Source organism: Chinchilla lanigera, unplaced genomic scaffold, assembly GCF_000276665.1.
Source record: "Chinchilla lanigera isolate Chin_1 unplaced genomic scaffold, ChiLan1.0 scaffold00041, whole genome shotgun sequence".
NCBI classification, from domain to species: Eukaryota; Metazoa; Chordata; class Mammalia; order Rodentia; family Chinchillidae; genus Chinchilla; species Chinchilla lanigera.
Genome location: NW_004955442.1, coordinates 15,567,765 through 15,590,486, shown reverse-complemented (window position 1 = coordinate 15,590,486; position 22,722 = coordinate 15,567,765). Strand labels below are relative to the sequence as shown.

The window sequence follows — 22,722 nt, the reverse complement described above, 5'->3', positions numbered from 1 at the left end:
ACTGTAACTCTCAGAGTGGTTATCTTGTATTAAAAATGAGTATATTCGATTTGCTGAAGGAAGTACAAAAAGAAGTCACAGAGTAGCAGGTTAACAGAAACTGATTATTGCAAACACTGCTGGCACATGATAGCACTTTATCCATTGTTAAAATCTTGTTGTGTGTTATGTGTTTCCTACAACAACCATTGAGAATAGTTAATGATTATTCAATAGGTCACTCATGTATAGCTCTATTTATTTTCTTTAGAAGCCACTTTGAAGGTGCCAAAGTATAGTACAACAACTATTGATAATCTCCTACCTCTTTTGTCTGTAACTCACTATTATTTGTCTATTTGTTTTCCTGAGAAACTATCTTGTAGATAACAATATGTAAAACAATAACGATTGATAATTTCCTACCACTTCATCTGTAATTTGGTAAGCCCCCCCTATTATGTTATCCTTCTTTTACTCTTTAAAATTTAAAAAAAAAAAAATCTTGTTGTGTTCCTGGGCATATGAAACACACAAAAGAATGAGCAGAAAAGTGCATTTGTTTCCAGAACCTTTTGTTGGAGGCCATTGTTGGAGAGTTGACTCCACACTTCAGAACTGCTCTTTAAAAATATTCTTCTACTTAAGGCCCTATCCCAACATCATTTGTAGAACAGTTCTAGCATATCATCTGGGACTTTCACTTGGACTAAGGTGATTCAGGAATTTGACTTAATAGAACACGTTGTTACTTTGAGACTCATTTTCTTTAAACTATTCCTCCTCACCAAAAGTGAATAGGGGCTGGAAGCTTTCCTCCTAGAATGCCTTGCCTTTTTGGCCAGGCTTTCCAAATTTGAACTCTGCTCTTTGGTATCCAGCACAGAGGGAATTGAGTCAGTTACCTGGGTGGGTTAAGTGGATAGGTGAATGTGCAGATGGACAGATGTGTGAACAGATGTGTGGAAGAATGAGTGAATGCACAGATGAATGAATGAGAGGTGTGGATGGAGTAATGAAAGGTAGTAGAGGGGATGTTTGAACAGATAAGAGGATGGATAGATGGATGGATGGATGGATGGATGGAGTTGTAGCTGCCATGGCATGAGGAGTCATTGAGCTTTCTATGTCACATGCCTGTACTCAGGTACTATCTCCCTCATGACACTCACTATTTGTTTACCCAAAGCCTTAAAGGTTTTCAGGGCAGTGGTAAAATTCACTGTGTACAGTATTGAGACTCCATAATGCTGAAATTAGAGCTGTATTACTTTTCAGAGAAGAGATAGCCATTGTAGTGTCATCCTTTCTACCTGTCTGAGGCTGCTGGAGCTGTCTTCTCTTATAGATATGTACAAGTGAGCTGCTTTTTCTGTTAGACTGTGAGAAGCCAGCAGAGAGAGGCACTTGTGTTTGTTGGGTTTTAAGTCATAGTTTGCATTGTAATGTCCAATTTTAAGCAGTATTGTCTTAGAATAAATTTTTTTTAATTATACTCTTTCATAAATATAGTCTCTTAAGATTTTCAGACAGTGCAAACTCATCTGTTACCCTTGCCAAAAATGTGTATCCTAATAAATTTTTTTCTTAGGAAATTTCCATTTATATATTGCATGGGTTCTCTTATATGAACAACCCAAAGTACAAATAAAGAGCAAAATAAAAGATAGATGATAAGAAAAAGAGTTGTAGACCTTTCTGAGATGGGAAGGGGAACTAAGGATGGAGGAAGAGGGGAGGAAGGAGGCCATCTTGTGCTACATAGTGAATTAAGACTAGCCTGAAATACATAGGGAAACTCTGTCCCCACAATGCAGTATGCATATGTACCAATACCCCATGATAAGTGTATTCATTATGTATCACAAACATGTACTATACTAATGAAAAATTTACATTTATAAATGTACAGATACAAATATAAACTTGTAGGCATGTAATTTGTAATTGCATGTTTTTAGAATCACACTCTGCCTGTGTGTGTGCTGTCAGTTTTCTAACAGAATTCTTACAGAAATTGAACAAGTAGGGGCCAGGGATATAGCTCAGTGGTATGGCGTGTGCCTGACAAGCTCAAGGTCCTGAGTTCAATTCCTGGTACCAAAAAAAAAGAAAAGAAAAAGAAACTGAACAAGTACAGAAGCAGCTGTCTTAACAGACATGATCACAGCTGGGAATGGGTCAGTCAAAAAAGTTGGTTGAAGTAGAAAGTTATAAAATAATAGATATACACCATGAGCATTTCATAAAATATTAACTCACATTACTCCACCACCCCTGGGCAGCTAGAGCCAAAGTCTTTTCTTCTGTGGAGATCCACACCTTGGAGTTTCATGTTATTCTCAGATCAGAAACTCCAGTCAAGGTGAATCTATTTTTTGCTTCTCAGGTTTAAAGGGAGGAGAAAACCTGAGTCCAGAGCAACAAGACTTGAATCTGATCAGGGCCAGTCTTAATTGTCCTTCCCATACATCATTTGGCTGTTACTGTTAAAATGACCTTGTTTAACAGCCAATGTCATACTAAATGGACAAAAACTGAAAGCTTTCACTCTAAAATCAGGAATAAGACAAGAATATCCACTGTTACCACTCTTATTCAGTATACTTCTGGAAACATTAACTGGAATAATTAGACAAGAGAAAGAAATAAAAGGAATAATGATGGGAAAGGTAGAAGTCAAATTACCATTATTTGCAGATAACATGATATTCTACATAGACGATCCCAAAAACTCCACCAAAAGACTTCTTGATTTAACAAGCAAATTCAGTAGCATAGCTGAATACAAAGTCAACACTCAAAAATTAATAGTCTTCCTGCACACAAATAACAAACTCAGTGAGAGAGGAATTAGGAAAATAACACCTTTCACAGTAGCATCCAAAAGAATGAAATACCTAGGAATCAATCTGATGAAGGAACTAAAAGACCTCTACATTGAAAACTACAGTACGCTGAAAAAGATTGAAGAGGATATCACAAAATGGAAAGATATCCCTTTTTCTTGGGTAGAAAGAACCAATATAGTGAAAATGGCCATACTTCCAAAATTGTTACACAGATATAATGCAGTCCCATTCAAAATACCAACAGTGTATCTCACAGAAATACAGAAAACAATCCTAAAATTCATTTGGAACCAGAAGAGACCTAGAATACCAAAAGCAGTTCTGGGCAATCAAGGCAAAGCACGGGGCTTCGCAATCCCTGACTTGAAATTATACTGCAAAGTTACTGTGATTAAAAACAGCATGGTACTGACCAAAAAAGAGACCTGCAAACTAACAGAACAGACTAGAAGATGCAGAAACAACTCCAGACATAACCACCACATTTTTGACAAAGATGCCAAACACGTTCACTGGAAGAAAGATAACCTCTTTAATAGTGCTGGAAAAATAGGCTTTCCACACGCCGAAGAAAAACTAGAGCTGTATCTCACTATGCACTAAACTAAAATAAAAATGGATCAGAAATCTGTATATTAAAACAGAAACACCAAATCTGTGGGGAGATAGAATAGGTAGAACTCTTGAAGACATTGGTATAGGCAAAGACTTTCTAAACAAAACCCAGTCCACAAGAGAAATATTACACAGAATCATCAACTGGGATCTCATCTTATTAAAAAGCTTTTGCGTAGCAAGAGAAACCACCAACAGAGTGAAGAGACAACCCACAGGATGGGAAAAATTCTTTCCCAGCTGCTCCTCAGACAAGGATGACTATCTAGAATATATAAAGAACTCAAAAGAATCAGGTCCCCCAGATTTAAAGACTCAGTCCAGAAATGGGCATCTGAAGTAGACACTTCTTAGATGAAGAAATAGAAATGGCAAATAAATATATGAAAAAATTTTCAACATCATTGGTACTTAAAGAAATGCAAATTTAAACAACACTGAGATTCCATATCTCACCCCATTTGGACATTTGAAAATGTCCAAACGGGAAAGGGAACTGGAGGGGCGGGAGGAAGAAGGGAAAAATGATGAAAAAAGAAGGAAAAAGTGGAGGAAGGATTAAAGGGAAGGTAGGGGAATGGGGAAGTCAGTAACAAATCAATAATATGTTAGAGGGCCTGTGGGGGAACCCTTCTCGACTGTTGGTGGTAGTGTAGACTGTGGAAATCAATGTGGGCATTCCTCAAAAAGCTAGGACTAGAGCTTCCATTTGGCCCAGCTATTCCTCTTCTTGGTATCTTCCCGAAAGAATTAAAAGTATCATACCACAGTAATATGTGCACACTCATTTTTATAGTGGCACAGTTTGTAATAGCTAAATCTTGGAAATAGCCCAAATGCATATCAGCTGATGATAGGATAAAGAAGATGTGTTTTTTTTTTAATATATATATATATATATATATACACAGTGGAATACTATTTCATAAAGAAGGATAAGCTTGAAACATTTCTAGGTAAATGCATGCACCTTGAGGCCATGCTTTTATGTGAAATAATTTGGACACAGATGTGTAAATACTGAATTGTTTCTCTGCTGTGAGAAACTAAAAGTATAAATAAGGACAAAAATGTTAATAGATACTGTGAAATAGGAAGAAAATGTCCAAATGGGAAAGGGAACTGGGGAGGGGGGAGGGGAAAAGGAAAGAAGGGAAAAAAATAATGAAAAAAGAAGGAAAAAGTGGAAGAGGGGTTAAAGGGAGGGTAGGGGAATAGGGATAAAAAAGAATTGTTATATCATATATAGGTGTAAATTATCTATAACGAATGTAATTATGTATACCTAAAATGTACCAATAAACTTAATCAAAAAAAAAAAAAAAGACCTTGTTTGTTTGTTTGTGAAGGGTTTCACTTTGTAGTTGAGGCTGGCCTTGAACTCCCTAAGCGGCCTAGGCCTGCTTCAAACTTGCAGTTCTGTCCCAGCCTCCCGAGTGCTGGGATTACAGGCATGTGGAACCACACCTGGCTAAAAAGACCTACGATTATTGAGTCTTTCCTGGCCTCTTTGTTGAGCATTTTGGAAGCATTCCAGCTGTGTTTTTTAGAAGGAATCATTCTAATTGCTTCCATACTCATTTCAGTAGTCATATAGTATATCTTTAATTCATGTCATTCTAATACACTGCAGCTGGGGCAGACAAATTTGGGGCCAGCCTGAGGACTCTGAGCATGAGCCTGTGACATCTTGCTCTGGCTGCTGGTACTCTGTCCTTGCCAGAGGAATGGGGTACAGCATTGATGTGGTAAGGTGATCATGAAGTGATCATGTAGAGGTTATGTAGAGGTAGATTGAGAGCTCACATGAAGATCACATAGGGGTAGTTTGATAGCTTCTTTTCTGAGCCCCAAGTAGGAGGAGTGCATGGAAATAGAGCAGGTGGAAAGAAGAGCAGCTGTCTGCCTAGCTCCATAGTGGTGGGTAAAGGCATGGGACAATAGCTTGTGCCACATAACTTACTGAGGCAAGAAGGGATGATCCATTTCCTGTAAACAACAGTCACCCCCTGGTCAGGAAAATATCAGATGTCTAGAGGTACAGTGCTGCCTGCTGCCTGCTGCCTCTGCACCATCCTGGGTGGTGATATGGGGACAGTGCGGAAACCCGCTTGGGGCTGGCACTTCCTCCTACTTGATGTGTCTTGGACACACGGGTCTTCCCTCACTTCCATTCATTCAGAGGTCTCAGCATCTCTTCAAAATTCTTTTTTCCCAGGGCTACCACAGTACGTTACAAAGGGAGAAACCTCCGAATCAAAGCCCCCATGTGCCGGGCCCTGAAGAAGCTTTGCGATCCTGATGGTAGGTAACTAAGGGAAAGGCTGGTGTGGCTTGTAGCTCACGTGGTGGTTTTGTCCCATTTCATGGTGGACATGCTGAGCTGCTGCAGTTGCTTTGTGCCTAGCCATGCTAGGCACATGAATTTGAAGACTCATTTCCACTCATTGAGTCAAGTTTAACCCTGAAGCCATGGAAGAATTCTGATAGATGGGTCAACCCCGTGGGCTTGCTCCTCTCGTGGCCTCTCTATGGCTGGTCCATGGCTTTGCCTTGGCAAATGTGCAAGTGACCACACTGAATTTCTCCTTGGCTATGGGTTCTCTAATTTCCTTAGGTCTAGTCACAAGACAGTCTGCCCACACTGTTGGTTTTCGATGTACTTTGCTTTCTGCCCCAAGCTTGATCTGTGCTAGGCTTTCATGGTCTCTCCTTTTGCAGGCCTGAGTGATGAAGAGGACCAGAAGCCAGTGCGCCTGCCCTTGAAAGTCCCTGTAGAGCTACAACCACGAAACAACCATGCCTGGGCCCGAGTGCAGAGCCTTGCCCAGAACCCACGCCTCAGGTGATGCAGGATTCTGGGGGCAGAGTTGGGGGATCGGGTGACTAACACATACCCCACAGTATTTGTATGTGGGTTACTGAGGGAATTTCTGGTAAAAAGCTAGTCTCAGCCCAGTTCTCTGATACCAACTAAGGAGAGAGTCTGTTGTGCATTTTGTTTTGTTTTTATTGTTTTTTTGCTATGCTGAAAAACATAGCACAGCATATGCTAAAAAATAGCAAAGTCTGGAGGTGACTGTGTTATAGGAGTGTTGTGATCAAACCATCTGTGAGACCTTGAGTCACTGAGCTGCAGCTCTACCCCTATGCAGGATCATGGATGGCAGATGGGAGCTATAAGATGGTGTCATGGGGAGAAGGTTGAACAGCTACAGAACCCCCATGACCCTCCTGCATTTCCCCTTCCCCAGCTCTCCAAAGATTTGTCTAATCATGGGACACTGTCATTTTCCATTTATACATTTTTTTAATTGAGAAAAAGTTTATACAACCTAAAATGAACCATAGCCACTTGAAAGTTTACGCAGTTGAGTGTTTAGTGTGTTCACAGTGTTGCACAACCTCCATCTCTATTTTACACTGTGCTGTTACCAGTCACTCCCTGATGTTCTCCTTTCTCTAAGCCCTGGCAGTCTACTTTCTGTCTCAGTGCATTTTCCTCTTCTAGACATTCTGTATCAACAGAGTCATACACAGATATCTACTATGTCTGGTTACTCGCACCGTACACAGTGTTCTTGAGGTTTTCTCATGTGTAGCATGTATCAGTGCTTCATCCCACCTTGTGTGTGTTTGATTTTCTTAGGGTTAATTGAACTCATAAGACATTAGGAGACTAGGTGGTGATGGTACCAACATTCCTGGATAGTTCTCATGCTGGTGAATGGTATATGGATCTCTCTTGTGTTTTTTTTTGTTTTTGGGTTTTTTTGAGACAGGGTGTCACTGTATACTTCAGGCTGGTCTTGGATTAGCTCAAGCTGGGCTGGAATTTGATAATCCTCTTGCTTCAGCCTCCATGTGCTGGGATTACAGGCATGCATCACCAGGCCTTGCCTTCTCTGTGTTATTTTTTTTTATAACTTCATGTAAATTTATTGTGATTTTAACAGACAGGGATGCTTTTAAGAAAAAGCTGAGGTCCTGCTGATGGCCCCTCTTTGCTACTCCTTTTGAGGAGCTGCCCCACATCTCTTTGCCACATGGCCTTGGTGTGGGCAACCACATGTGAAAGCAACTGCACCCATGGGTAGTTGGGAGCTCCTGCCCCTTTATAACAGCCTCCTCTGTCTCTCTGTAGGATGATTGTGGAGCTGCATAGAAAGGTCTCCAGCCTCATCGAGTTCTTGAAGCAGAAGTGGGCACTCCATGAAGTGCGAATTGTATCTTTTTCTGACTAAAGCAAACCTTCCAAACTCTGTGGCTGCTCCTTTTTGAGAATGGAGCCTTGCTTCTGAATCCCTGTCATTGCTATGGAGATGTGGGGAGCTCTTTACTCCCTGGATTTTGACCAACCTTTGACCTTGAAGTGGTAGCACTCAACCACAGGCAGCTCTTCATAGCCCATGCAGTGTGGCCAGATCACCCTACCAGCAGACTGTGTGACATGACCTAGGTATAACCCAGAGTCTTTTATTTTCTTGGCTGGCTGTTGGGCCAGCGTTGCTTAGTAGTGGCGTAAGGAAAGTCCCTAGGTCAGGAATCAGGGGACACATCTGAGCCCCAGTGATGCCAAGAGTAGGTACTGGTCCCATCAAAGGCTCTACCATGTAGAATGGGTCTATGGCCCAGTGCCTCTGACTAGTTTGACCAAGGTATAGATGGTGGGGATTGTTCCTTGACAGTGCACCCAGAGGAAGACCCTCGAAGAGGGGCAGCTACAGGGCATGAACCCTGCACAGATGCAAGAGAAGGTTACGCTGCACCTATTCCCAGGCGAGAACTGCACATTGACCCCGCTGCCTGGTGTGGCTCGGGTGGTGCACTCCAAGGCCTTCTGCACAGTGCACTGGCAGGAGGGTGGCCGCTGCAAGCAGAGTGCCAAGGACACCCATTCGCTGCCCCCAGCCCAAATCCTGGGTATCCAGAGTGGGCAAGGCACAGCCCGGGGCCAGGTGAAGTGCCCAAGGGGCAGCACTGAGGGCAGGGGTGGGGGGCGGCCTCCTCCCACCACCGATACTTCACAGAGCTCTGGGGAGAGTTCCCCTGAGAGTGCCCCTGGGGAGGGAGCCATCCCTAGTCTGAGCAGCCCGGATGCTCCTGACAGGCCTCCTTCAGGGCACCAGGACTCTCTGCTGCATCTTGAGAAGACCCCTGCAGTGCCTCCTACAGAGGGTGGGGATGGTTCTGCTCAAGAACCAGGGTCCCTGCTGTGTGCCTGCAGCCAGCTCCCAGACCTGGAGGACGAGCTGTCACTCCTCGACCCTTTGCCCCGCTACCTGAAGTCCTGTCAGGACCTCATTGTCCCTGAGCAGTGCCGCTGTGCGGATGCTCGGCCCAGGAGTGAGCAGCCCCCTGTGGGCAGGGCTGCTTCCCCAGAGACTCTTGCCCCCAGTAACAAAGAGGCTGCCAACCTTCCTGTCTCTGGCCCAGACCCACAGTCTGGCCCTGCCTCTGGCCCTGGACTCCTGCTGGATGTTTGCACAAAAGAGCCAGCAGACACACCTGCAGAGGAGCCCCAAGAGAAAGGGAGCCCCTCAGAGCCTCCGCTGCCTCAGGGACAGTCTACTTCCAGGCCCCCAAAGGAAGTCCCTGCCAGCCGGTTGGCCCAGCAGCTTCGTGAGGAGGGCTGGAGCCTGCAGACCTCTGAAAGCCTTACGCTGGCCGAAGTCTACCTCATGATGGGCAAGCCAAGCAAGTTACAGCTGGAATATGACTGGCTGGCTGTGTTGGGCCCTGAGGGCCAAGCCCCTGGAGGGCAGAGCCAGGCCACCCGCCCTGGCTCCCCACCTACCACCCTCCATGAACAGCGCCTGCTGAGCTGCCTGCTGAAGCTCATCTCAACAGAAGTCAACCCCAAGCTGGTGAGTGGGCCAAGCTGTGCCCCACGGGAATCCCAAGGAAAGTATGACCAAGCCCAAAGCAAAGGAGCCCCTAAGGCCAGACATGGTGTTGCTGGTAACCAAATTTTAGCAGTGTGAGATGACCCCTGAACTGGCTAGGTTTTAGGGCTGTTGAGTGAGCTGTGACTTTTTCAAGTGTGGTTTTTCATGGAGAGGTGGCATGGCTGAAGTGCCTTAGGGGAGGCAGTGGAAGGTCTGGAGCACTGAGTAGTCCTGGCAGGACATGTTGGCACAGTATTCTACTAGAGAGCAGTGAGCAGGAATCTCAGCTGAATACCTAGAGTGGGTCAAAGCCGGCAGCCTCAGTGTCAGCTGGAACTGGTTAGAAATGCAGATTCTAGGATGCACCTCACAGACTTTGTTGATGAGCCCCTGGGACATCTGTGAGCTGCACATGGCTGGAACAGGGTTGCAGAGTACAGAGGTAAGGTGACTCAAGGAAGGACCTTGGTGTTGAGTGCTGAGGAACAGAGGGGAGAAGAGCTGAGAGTTGGGGCTTCCGATCAGGTTTTCCCAGGGGTGGTGAGGGTACCAGGACAAGAACAGAGGTGGAATTGCAGGGTAGGGCATCTCTGCAGGGCCTCAGACTCAACAGAAGTCTCTACAGGGATCCCTGACACTTGTGAGGGTGAGTCTTTGACCTAGCAAAGAACTCTTGGTCTCTGACTGTTTTCTCTCTGGGGTAAATCTATTTCTCTTCCCTGACACACAGCAGAAGAAGCTACTGCAGTTGTCTTGCACTGGGGTCTTCCTGTGGCTTTTTTTAAAAAGCAAGCTATTGTTTATTCAGAACCTCCTCCTTGCAGTTTTGACCCTGCTCAGAGTGAATGAAACCCAGACATGTTGGACCCTGTTCCCTTCCTGTGTGTAGGACTGCCTACTGGTTGTCATGCCTATGTTCAAGCAGTGGAGATATACAGGGGCTCTCCTGAGAAAGATAGAAGTTGCTTTCATTACTTACTGACTGCTGATTTGTACTTAATTTTGTTTTATCCGGGGAGTTTTAAAATTGGCAAATTGCTGAGTAACTTTGGGCAATGCTAAAGTCAGGTGTTGATGACCCCTGATGTTTGATGTCGTGGAAATCAGGTCATGACAGCTTCTAAATTCTCAAGATCATTCTCACATTTCCTCCTTGGGGTGCTTTGTCAAAGCTGGTTTTTGAGTGCTAATGTACCACCCCTCCTCCTGCCCAGGTACTGCAAAATGAACCAGGACTTTGCACTGAACTCCATCCCCAGATCTGTTTTTTATTGTTTTAGTTTTGAATTAGGGTTCACTAAGTCAGTATTTGTCTAGGCTGGGTTGAACTTGTGATCCTCCTGCTTAGCCTCCCACAATGCTGGGATTACAGGTATGCACCATTATGCCTACAGGTATGCACCATTATGCCTAGTAAGTTTACACATTTTTTTGACCCATTTCTATTCAGGCTCCAGAAACAAATGCCTCAGTGAGGCCTGCCCAGGAGGAACAGTCAGTGACTCCCCCAGGGAAAGTGGTAACCATCAGCTCCCGGAGCCCTCGCTGTCCTCGAAACCAGTCTGCCCTTCGCAGCAGCAAGACCTTCCCACCGAGTTCCACATCTTGCACCCCAGGTGAGGCTTGGGGAAGCCTGATGGCTTTGGGGACTGTGCAGAAGCTAAAAACACAGGTGTGTCTGAGACTGACCCTATCATCCAGTCATCCATGGTCCAGTGGTCAGGGTGAAGGTGCTTGTTTCACCTCCTGTGGAGAGGGTGAGCTAGGGGCTCACCATAAAGGGCTTGGGTCATGGGGTGCAGCGGTCGGTGAGAAGTAGAGGACTAGTGCCCTTACCTGGTTTGGTCGCTATTCATGAGGTCAGGAGAAACCTCCATATTATGCTCACTTAATGGCTTACAGTCCTGAAGAGGGCTGGTTCTGTCTTAATCCATGGCAGCTGTGTTTCTTTGCATCTAAAACATGAGAATAAGGCGGCCTTCCTTAAAGGCATATATCAGCAGTTTACCACAGTCTTAGAAAGAAAGGTCAAGTAACCTGCCATTTACAGTGTACCCTACCCCATTTACATTTAGGAAATGTTTTCGTGTGTGTGATGATGGAAATGAATTCATGGCCTTATGCAGCCTAGGCAGGCACTATACTCCTGAGCTACACTCCCAGCTCCTAGGAACTAGTTTAAATTCATAGTTCATTAATTTTGTCACTGGGGACATGAACCCCCCAGATAAGCATGCCCATTTTCCTGGGCATCAATTTTACTTTATTTAAACCTTTAGTATTTGTATGGTGAAAGAGATTATTGTGCTAGAGTAGTGATTGTACATGAACCACGTTAGAGGTAGATGAGAAGTATGAATGCTCTCTGTGGCTTTGCCCATGTATCCCAGGCATGTGTACCCTCTCCTGCCACTGTGTAGCTGGGTGACTGAGTGGATAAGTGTGGGCTGTAGTCTTGCTCCTGAAGCCTAGGAGCAGTCATACAGCTCTTCCGTAGACTGACCCAATAGGATAGGAGTGGCCTGAGAGGCTTAGGAGTAAGACCTGGAATACTCTTTTTTTTTTTTTGGTTTTTCTCCGGTACCGGGAACCGAACTCACAACCTTGCGCTTGCCAGGCAGGCGCTTTTGCCACTGAGCTAAATCCCCAGCCCCTCTGGAATACTCTTGTCCTATGCTCCTAAGGCCTTCTCACACTTTGGTATTAAGGGTGTTGTTCTGGATGCTATGGGAGCCACCCTGCCCAGCATCTATACATCCTTAGGTGACAGCCCCACCTCTAGCTTTGCGGAGTTCACACCCTAGGGTAGACAAAATTCAGGAGTAGACAGGTACCAAAAATATAGTAACTTTTTAACCAGCAGACATACAGTCCTGATATGTTAATAGTTCTCCAAGATTGTTTTCTATTCAGAGAATGTCATTGGCCTTATGATTTTTCTGTCTTACTGTGTTACAGATGACCTGCTTGTTAAGGACTCTTGTTTGCTTTAGGGTCCTTCTTGGTGGCCTTTGAGGGGATCTAGACTGCTGCTGAGTTAGGGTTACATCCTCCTGTAATGACTTGTTTTCTGTTTTCCCTTTCCCTTTCTCCTGTTTTTTTCCTGGGGCTGCTGCAGAAGACAGTAGCAAACGTGAGACACTGGGTCCTACAGACAAAGATGTATTCGCTGATGGGAACCAGCTGATATCTCTTCTGGCCTCTGCTGCCTCCTGTTCTCTCTTTTTTTGGGCGGAGTCAGGGTCTCACTGTGTAACTGGCCTCCAACTCATAGCAATCCTCCCGCCTCGTGTTCTATTGTTAAATTTCCTATTTCTATGTTGTCTTTAATTTCCTTTTGCTGATGGAGGATGCTTATATACTAAGGAGCCTGTAGTTCTGGCAGTCTGTACGGATGCTTGGAGTCCCTGGCCTACAAACTTTGCATGTCAGTTCAGAGTACCCCACCTAGCTGTGAACTCTGAGGATGCTTTTTGCAGCAGTACCGACCCAAAAAAGTAACTGTGAAATGTTTTCTGTCTTTTTATCTCTGGGTTCATTTTCCATAAAATTAGAGATTTAGACCAGAGTCAGCAATTGACAGGGTGTGGCCCAAGTCTGGCCCACTGCCTGCCTTGGGTGTATAATCATGTTGGCACATGGCTGTGCTCACCTGTGAATGTGTGGTGAGTGGCTGCATAGCCGATATTGCTCTCTAGCCCTTTGCTAGTGTCTAGTGGCTTTGGTTCTGCATGGTATTTCCAGGCCTTCCTTGCTCTGGAAAGTTTAGTGATGGGCACTGAGCATGGAACAGTGGTGATGTGCTTATCCTCTCCAGCAAGCCAGTAGTTTCCTCGGTGAGGAAAGGAATTCCATTAAGCGAGAAAAAAAGGCAGTGTGTGGGAGGAATAAGATAGCTTCGCTGAAGAGCTGTCCAGGGGATTTCTTCCTGAGTTTCTTCTCAGCAGAATTCCCTTCACCCTGGACATGCTGTGGGTAAGTGTTTCTGTCTGACTTTCCTTTCTGCTTTTTCAGGTTTAAGAAATCCCCCAAGGCTCTTGGTGGCTGGCCCCTCCAGCACAGGAAGCAGTGATTCAGATGGTGGCCTCTTTGCCGTCCCTACAACTTTGCCTCCAAACAGCCGACATGGAAAACTCTTCTCACCCAGTAAAGAAGCTGAGCTGACTTTCCGGCAGCACCTGAACTCAATTAGTGTGAGTGCCAGGCCATATTTGTATGCCAGGTCAGATTGCCAGACTTTGCAAGATGAGTCCTTAGGGCTCACATGCTGTTTCCCTTGCAGATGCAGTCAGACTTCTTCTTGCCAAAGCCCAGAAAACTGCGGAACCGGCATCTGCGGAAGCCATTGGTGGTCCAGGTGAGGGATCTTTGCTCAAATTCCATTAATTGCTTGGCTCCCTCTCTGGTCAATCTGGCCATGGCACATTGGTCTTCTGTGTCTCAGGTTTTTAGAGTATAAAGTAGGGATACTCCTGGCCTTTTCTTTCTTTTTATGAATAGGAAAATAAAAGTAACAGCAGTAAGCTTAATGGTACCTCTAAATAAAAGGTAGTCAGTATTGAAAATTGTTTGCAGAAAAGACATTTCTGAGCATCCAGGTCCCAAGAATGTCCAGGCCGCAGTCTCTTGGAGGACTGTCAGAACATATGTTGAGGGGCCAGGCCTGGTAGCACATGCCTGTAATCCTAGCATTGGGGAAACTGAGGCAGATTGATTGCAGATAGTTCAAAGCCAACCGGAGCTACACAGTGATATTGAGACCAGCCTGAACTGTACAGTGAGACCCTGTCTCAAAAAAAGAAAAACATGTGTTGATGCACATTTAGTCAGTGGAAGCTGCTGGCCAGAGTTTGGGTCAGCAAAGGCCTGGGTTCTATATAATGAGTGCTGGGGGAGACCTACACATTCTGTGTACAGCTCCAGGAGAGACACAGCATCAGAGAACCTGACAAGGAGGACAGTGTCATTTCAAGGGAAAAGTAATGGAAGTGAGAGTGCAAGTCTAAAATAATTATGGCCTTAGAAATCTATGAATGTGGGCTAGAGATGTAGCTCAGTCGTAGAGCATTTGGCATGATGCCCTGGATTTGTTCTCCAGTACTGAAAAAAAAAGAGAGAAATTTATAAATGTATATTTTGGAGGGAGCATTAATGGACAGGTTTGCTTTTTATTAGACTCTGAAGTGTTTTTCTCTTGAGATTAGTTTATGTAAAAATGAGAGTTGAATGCAAGGTCTTAGTAAGAAAAGATGCATTCCAGGTAATTTTTGTGGAGGCTGGCTTAGTTCATTTAACTATAGTTTATTTAATTCTGTGCCCTGGATGTGAGAAAACCATTGTTGACTGGACATGATCTATGTAACTTTCTTTTTTTTTTTTTTTTAAGAGACAGACTCTTGCTATGTAGCCCAGGCTGACCTTGAACTCGTGGTGATCCTCCTTCCTCAGCCTCCCAAGTGCTGATCTATGTAACTCTTGAGTCAAGGATCCAAAACTATTTCCCATGGGAAATCCAGCCTAACTGTTCTTTTTATTATTTATTTAAAATAGTTTCATGATGTATAGTTAACATACCAAAAAGTGTACCCATTTAAAGTGTACAGTTTGATGGCTTATAACATTTAGGGCAGGTAGAACCATCACTACTCCCAGAATATGTTGATTATCCAAAATAAACCATGTACCTGTAGACTGTCACTACCTTCCCTCCAGTGTTGGACAGCCCCTAATTTATTTTCAGGTTTATTACATTTTGAGTTTTTTTTGTTTTTTTGAGACAGGGTCTCACTGTGTAGTCCAAGCTGATTTTGAACTCATTGTGTAGCCCAAGCTGGCCTCAAAATCACAGTGATCCTCTTTCCTTCGCCTCCCAACTGCTACAATCACGGATATGTACCAATACACCCAGCCTGTTTTCTATCTCTATAGATTTGCCTGTTCTGACTATTTCCTAACATGGGATCATGTGGTATATGGTCTTTTCCTTTTAATATTTTTATAAATAACAGCCATGTTCATTCCTTTCTGTATTGCCTATGGCTGCTTTTCTGTGGTTGGGTCAAATATGGCCCCAAAGACTATAATACTTCCTGCCTGGCTCTTTGTAGAAAAAGTTTACTGATCCATGCCTCAGACTTCGGAGCAAGGCAGACAAAGAGCATACAGAGTTGTTAATGGATCCTTCCCAATGGTATTTTCAACAAGATCTGCCCTCTGATCTGTGCTGTCACCAGTGCTGCAGTGCTGCGGGGAGGGTCTCTGTTCTGAATGTACTTTCAGTCCCTCATACATGAGCAACTGTGCTCCAAACTCAAGCGCCTTATATTGTCTCTGGGTTGGCAGGTATTTTTTTGTGAATGTTTTATTACAAGGCACACAGAGCACCCTCTGATGTCATTGTTCATATGTGGGACCCTTGGGAAAGAGCATCTCTTGTCAAAAGCAGTCACCTTGTTTTCTTCATCCCAGTAAGGAAGACCAGGACACCCTTAAACAGATGTGTATACCTAGTTTTGCTCCAGCTAAATCCAGAACATTTTGGATTCAGTGGGATCACTTTGACATTCCTCCAGTTTTCCTTAGGAAAAGTCTAATTCCCTGGGTTTCAGAGAGAATCCAGTATTCCAGATTTGGAGCCCACAAGACCTAACAGCCTCCAACTACCCTAGGTATTCTTACGTCTTCAAATCTAAAGCAAGCTCCTTGCCCACTTATACGTGGCTGCCTTTTACTTAGAATAAAACTAGTTTCTAGAGAGATCTTTTTTAGCATTAGAATTTTCTCATCACCTTGATTATTTGTTTGTTTTTTTTTCACAGAGAACACTGCTCCCTAGACCATCTGAAAACCAGTCCCACAATGTGTGTTCCTTCTCCATCCTGTCTAACTCTCCCATAGCTGGTAAGGGCCTGGGCTTCTCTGGGCGAGCTCTCCTCCCCACTCCTTTCCTGACCATGGCCTCACCTTGGGACAGTGGGTGTTGGCTTCTTGAGCATTATTCCTAGCATTCCTGCTTGCAGTCTACAAGCAAATACCATGTGCCTCTGTGCTTTGGCTGGCTGCAGCTGAGCCAGGGCAGAGGACTCTGACAGGTGGGTTGCAGGGCACATTTCTAGATGTGGTCTCAGCAGACCCTGTTTGTGAATTGTTCTGTTCAGCAAAGCATGTGCCATCTGTCTTCTTTGTGCAGAGATATGTCAGATGTTTTATGGAGTAGATATGTTCTTGGGGTATGTAGATTAACCAGGGCCCTTGTACTTTCAAGTGCATCTTACACAGTGAGCATGTAAGTGGAACATGTCCTATGTGATCTATCTTTTTTTTAAACTGTCTTCCTGATTCTAATCTGCTATTGATTGCTTTCTCTCATGCTTTTTTTTTTTTGAAACAAAGTCTCACTGTGCAGTTCAGACTGGCCTTGAACTCCCTATGTAGCCTAGGCTGGCCTTGAACTTGCAGCAATCCTCCTATTTCAACCTCCTGAGTGCTAGGATTACAGTAGGTGTGTTCCCCTGCACCTAGCTCTCATGCTTACTTTTCAACTGAGAAGACAATATAAAAACAAATTGCAGTGGCAGAGTCTTAGTCCAAGGTCGGGATGCACTGATTGGCTCTAAGGAACCTGCACTTCATTGCAGGGGCTTGTCACAAAGGGCCATTCTCAGATGACAGTGGTCACTGTAGACTTTCAACAGCTCCTGGGAGGCACAGTGGTACCACCAAGGCAGGTTCCAGACCTGCACTTCCTGTTGGATACCTGGGTGATCTCTGACTCCCCAAGTTAGCAAATATTTGGAAAGTTGTGTGGCCTCCCTGATCCCAGCTATATCTATGAAAAAAACCTTCTGCAGCTCCATTGTGTGCTCTAACGGCATAGGCAGGCCAAGTTGATTAACTTTGTATTTCCCTCACAGGGAGAGGCTCGTTCCGGCCCATCCAGTCTTCTCTGACCAAAGCAGCCCTGTCTCGGCCAATCGTTCCCAAGGTCCTTCCATCCCAGGCCACAAGTCACCTGGCCAGTGAGTCTATAAACTTCATGGTGAAAGCTATTGTGTAGCATTTTGTTTTTCTCTAAACTGTAATGTCTCGTTAACTTTTAAAGAGAACATCAAATCTACTAGCTCTTGCATTGACAGGAGTGAAGGGGAAGCTCTCCTGGGCTTTCTCTACATATATCCTGAGGTGTCATGGAGCAGAGGTCTGAAATGTTGCTTCTATTGCCAGGTGCAATTGACCTAGCAGCTCAAAGTGCTGGCATTATCCCTGGAAGCCCCTTACCAGTCTTGGAGACTGAGAGCTTATCTGGCATCTCTCCACTGTCCTCAGATGAGGTGACAGCTACCGTCTCAAGTCAGGACTCCACTGGATCCCACCAGAATGGAGACCCTGTCCCTACCATGGGGGTGAGTGTGTTCAAAAGGGGGCTGTTTGGTGTACCACCAGCTTTTGAAGTGGGAGCCAGGCCAAGGAGCTGGTATGCTAGATCTAGCTCTGCCTATAGAAGGGTTAGGCTGATGGGTTAGAGGAGCCACTGAGTCAGAGAAGCCAAGGTCCAAATGAGTGCTGTGGTATACAGAGCAAAAGAGGTGAAAGGACAGGTTTGCTGTGTGACATTGGAGAATCCAGGAGTGAAGACACATGTGACAATAATGCTCTGAACCACAGCCATGTTAGCCAGCAGTTCAGTCCATGGCTCCCTGCTTAGGGTTCACTGACCACTTCATGCATCTGGGTGGAGAATTTGCTCATGGCCCTAACCACCTTTCCTTCATGATTCTCCAAGTGCTCCGGTTTCTTAGCCTGTTTGATAACTGCGTAGGAAGGGTGGGTGAGTTGGCCCCATAGGGTACCAGGGAGCCCTGTATGTCTGAAATTATAAAACTGGCTTCTTAATTGGACTTGATTTCTGTCTTTGAAACAACAAAATTTTCAAGTGAAAGTGAGTCCACAGCTTTTTCAGCTGAGAGCATGATCTGTTGCCTATACCTCTGACTGGTGGGAAGGTAGGGTGACTGAACAGCTCTTTCTCTGGAGCTCAGTTAGGTGAGCACTTGGGCACAGTTCTGGCACATCACATGTGGGCTGCTCACTGGTCTTCTTGGTGTTTTTGCAGGGTACAGGCGACGCATTCATCAATGTTCCCCCAAGGCCGGAGCAGGAGCCAGTGGCAGACAGTTTCCAGGTAGAGTGAGATTTTGGATTGTAAGACCCCTCTAGTGCTGAGTCCTTACCCTCCCTGCTTACAGACAGACCTTGGTGCTGATGAGTTCAGTTCTTTCTTTCAACATTATATGTGTCCTGGTGAATGAATGGATTCAGCTGTTTTCCAGCTCTCACTTCCTTCATTCAGACCCTGTTCTGAAAAACTAGTTCTGGGCCAGGATAAAAGAGGCCATCAGCTGGTGGCTCGCCAGTATTTGCTCTCTGCCTGGTTTCTCCAGTTGAATCACTAGTAGCAGTGGAAGCAGTCCCAGTGTACTCTGGCCTGGCTTTCTGACTCTGCAGTTGCAAGTAGTTTTGGGAATAGATTCCCTGATTACATCCTCACTTGAAAAGATGAGGAGACCTTTGTACCCATTGCAGCCACCAAGCTGTGAGGCTCTAAGGCTAAGCTGTGAGGCTGAGGCTATGAATGCTATTTTGGGTTCTGAGTGGCCACTTGTATCTAAACAATACCTGTTTCCTGGCAGGGTTCATCTGTTCTCTCTTTGTCTGAGCTGCCCAAAACTCCTCTCCAGAACGGTCTCTGCACACCTTTATCCTCATCAGAGGGCTCCAGCACCCGGCTCTCCCCACCTAATGTTTCTGCACTGCTGGACATCTCTCTACCTGGTCCACCTGAGGATGTGCTCTCACAGGGAGAGCCTGCAACACAGATCAGCGACTCCATCATCGAGATTGCAATTAGTTCTGGCCAGTTTGGTAAGACCAAGAGGTCTTGCTTACCCTTTCTTGTACCAGGTTCCCCCCAAGAACATGATGATCAGACATGCTCTTAGGGGTCCTGACCTGCTGAATATTTGCTAAATGTACTGGGAATATTCCAGTTTATCTCTTGTTTTTGAGCATTGACTATCTGCCAGTGCTCTGTAGCCCAAGGATCAGTAGGCATGCCTTCCTGGCTGATTGCAAGTGTGACAAGACAGCCTGTGTGGGTTTTACAGTGCTCAGCAAGTAACCCACTTTGTAGCTGTTAAGGTCTTGCACCCACTCACCCTGTGTGGTGTACCTTGTAACACAGTATGGCTGTTGCTCACTAATGTGAGTCAGGCCATTAGTTTAGACATGTAAGTTTGCAGTGATCAGCACATGCTCTTGTTCAGGCCACCATGAGCCTAAGTTTCTGGGCAGGTGATTTGGAACAGTGTATACCCTCTCATGGTGCTATGGAGATGCTCAGCATGGAGGTCTGGGCACAAGGCCTGGCTCCATCCATGGACCATGCTGTCACTGCTGTATTCTGCATCATGTCTTTCCTATGGCACAAAGCCATCCTGCAAGCCCTTTTGTCCTTGTCTGTAGACCATACCAGGATGAAATTGGGGCCCAATGAGCCCTGGTTAGCAGTACACAGCACCTCCACCACTGCCTCCTCCTTGTGGATTGGGGAAGTATCTTTTTGTTTTTGTCATTTTGAGACAGTTTCACTATGCAGTTCAGGCTGTCCTTGAACTCACATTGTATCCCAGACTGGTCTCAAATGCACAGCATTCTCTTGCTTCAGCCTCCTGAGTGCTGAGATTATAAGGGTGTGCCACCACACCCAGCCTGGAGAGTATCTCTGACCCAGGGTTTTGGTTGGCAGGTGAAGGAGTCCCTCTTTCTCCAGCAAAGCTCAATGGCAGCGACAGTTCCAAGAGCCTTCCCTCCCCGTCCAGCAGTCCCCAGCCCAACTGGATTGCCTCTCCCACCCACGACCCCCAGTGGTACCCCAGTGACTCCACGGACTCCTCACTTAGCAGCTTGTTTGGTGAGTTTCTGTAGTCACTAAGATATTCTGAAATGGATATTGCAGCACCATTTGTCACATTCTCAGCCATACATGGGAGAACGTAAGATGATGTGCCTGCTTTCCCCACCCATTTGCTTCTGTAGTACCAGGTGTGAGTGTGAGGGAAGGGACACGCCAAAAAAGTCACACAGCTACTATTGCCTGCGTAGAAGCAGTCCTATTTACACATCTGAAATTTTATAGAATGGTGAATATTTAGAGATGGTTATAGGACAGCAGCCCCAGAGAAGGGCATACTGTATACACAATGAACTTGGTCAGCTGCAATTGTGGAGCTTGTATCTCATGAGCTAGGAGGGCCTGGGATTCTGAGTCTGGGATGTGAGAGGGAGCCAGCCCACCATGAATGGTTCCTTTGGTCAAATAAAGCAGTGCAGACATGAGCAAAGTCACATGCAAATCATGAAAAGTTGGAAACAGCTTTATCGTCTGTCAGTGAGGAAGTGGCACAGAGAATTACATTTTTTTGTGTGGCAGGGGTAGCAACCAGACAGTGCACCACTTTGGGGTCCCTTTAAGATGATAGATAGACAGATCATATGGGAAAAGTCAGTCACAGTATGATGGTGTCATCAGATCCCTTCAGGCAAGCATGAGGGTAGAGGCCTGGAGGGGGCCTCCAGCCCTCAGATCCTTTAGTGAACTCAGGGTATTGTCTTTGACATTCTCTGCAGCCAGCTTCATCTCTCCAGAGAAGAGCCGAAAGATGCTCCCAACTCCCATTGGATCTAACAGTGGCACTTCATTGCTTGGCCCCAGCTTGTTGGATGGAAATTCACGGGACTCTTTTGTGTCCAGATCCTTGGCTGATGTTGCAGAGGTATGTATACTACTTTGCCCCTGAACTTAAAGGCCCATTCTGTCCCAGAGTGCCTGGTTCTTCCTGAGATCTGTGAGTAATAAGAACTATTTGCCAAGAGGTGACATCAGGAGAAAGCATGTACAAGTCTGGGTCTCTGACCTCTTAAGATCTGCCAACTGTGAAGTCAGTAGTAGACCTTAAGTAAACAGCTGGCCCTAAAGGCATCAGAGTCTGGGAAGTCCTGGGAAGTCCAAGGTGGGAAGTGGGGTCTCTGAAGAAAAGTGGAACTGAGTTAAATCACATCTTGCCCTTCAGCTCTGTGACCTCATGCTGCCTTAGTTTGCTGATGTGTGAGGTTCAGTGCTGTTGCGGAAGAGGAAGGAGTAATTGTAAAAGATTGTGTCATCACCATCCCCCCATCCTGGCAACAGGAAACCTTCAAGTAGCATGTTCATGGTTCTGTAGCACAGCCATGGCCCAGTGGAGCTTAAGACAAGTTTTGCAGAAGGGCCCTATCCAGTTTCCACTGGAGCCTCTCCCACATTCAGATCGTGGTAGTAGGAATCACATTATGGCAGGTGCTTGATATAAAGGCAAGATTTTGGGGGCCAGAGCTTTGTTCCTCTTGTTCTCAGCTAGGCTAGCTGCTCTTGCAGCCACTCACATGTCCCTCATATTGTTTGTGTGCATCTCTGGCCACTGTGCTCTGCAGGGGCATTGCTGGTGGGTGAAGTCAAGACAGATGCATTTAACTGTGTTTTAAGGAACAGAACCTTAGTTGCCATAGAGAGACTTGAGCAAAGCACATAATAAGATGGGGGAGGATCCTAAATCTAGAATGCTACTTGGTTCGATTTAGGCCTGTTGTCAAATTCCTGGAACAACATTTCCCAAACTGTTCCCCAGGATTTCAAGGCCTTGGTAGGTATTCTGCAAGGTTCTATAGTCAGGCACTTAAGGGAAATCTTGAGTCAACCACAGACAGCTCTTTCCCATGGGCTCCCTATCTTCTCATGTCCTATTATGAATCTGGAAGTAGTAAACTTACAGGAAAGCATTGGCAAGTTCTGAGCAAACTATTATGTAATTGAGAATTTCAGCCATTGTAAATGTAGACACCATAACATAATGATTTTCCCTCACACAGTACATACCATTTCTCAAACGTATTTAGCTACAGAGTTATCATTCACAAAACACCTGTCACAGAGATATTCCACAAGAAACCAGTGCCTTTCCCTTTCCATGTTAGTGTGGACACTCTTTTTAAGTCCTCAGCTCCTCTGAAGATGAGCCCTGCAGAAACATCTTGGAGTTAGGGACACACTCAGCCCTATCGCAGGACCCTGAGTCAGAGTTTGCATTGTCAGCAAGCTTCCTGGTTGACATGATGCGTGTGACATCATGACAGTGAGCTGCATAGAACACTGTCATAGCAAGTAACACAAACACAAATGTACCTGCGGATTCCGTGAGTGTCTAGCAAATGGTTTTCCTGAGAACTTTCTACTTAAAAACACCACTGGAAGAGTTTTTAAGAGTGTTTGCAAGAGTCTTCCTTACCTACAAGAATGA

The 22,722-nt window shown here is 45.3% G+C and overlaps 1 protein-coding gene across 3 annotated transcripts in view; it reads left to right on the top strand.

Moving 5' to 3' along the window:
- Cramp1l (Crm, cramped-like (Drosophila)) overlaps nt 1-22,722 on the top strand; it is a 61,619-nt gene that overhangs the window by 34,677 nt on the left and 4,220 nt on the right. For 2 of the 3 annotated variants that reach the window (XM_005391571.2, XM_005391572.2), the window contains exons 7-20: nt 5,665-5,750; nt 6,168-6,291; nt 7,591-7,672; nt 8,144-9,313; nt 10,785-10,950; nt 13,349-13,527; nt 13,617-13,691; nt 16,153-16,234; nt 17,248-17,352; nt 17,558-17,736; nt 18,447-18,515; nt 19,024-19,255; nt 20,139-20,303; nt 21,020-21,165. In XM_005391571.2, the coding sequence (XP_005391628.1) occupies nt 5,665-5,750; nt 6,168-6,291; nt 7,591-7,672; nt 8,144-9,313; nt 10,785-10,950; nt 13,349-13,527; nt 13,617-13,691; nt 16,153-16,234; nt 17,248-17,352; nt 17,558-17,736; nt 18,447-18,515; nt 19,024-19,255; nt 20,139-20,303; nt 21,020-21,165 (2,860 nt within the window). The remainder of the gene's footprint in view (nt 1-5,664; nt 5,751-6,167; nt 6,292-7,590; nt 7,673-8,143; nt 9,314-10,784; nt 10,951-13,348; nt 13,528-13,616; nt 13,692-16,152; nt 16,235-17,247; nt 17,353-17,557; nt 17,737-18,446; nt 18,516-19,023; nt 19,256-20,138; nt 20,304-21,019; nt 21,166-22,722) is intronic. The other variant, XM_013517674.1, reaches the window with a different exon arrangement.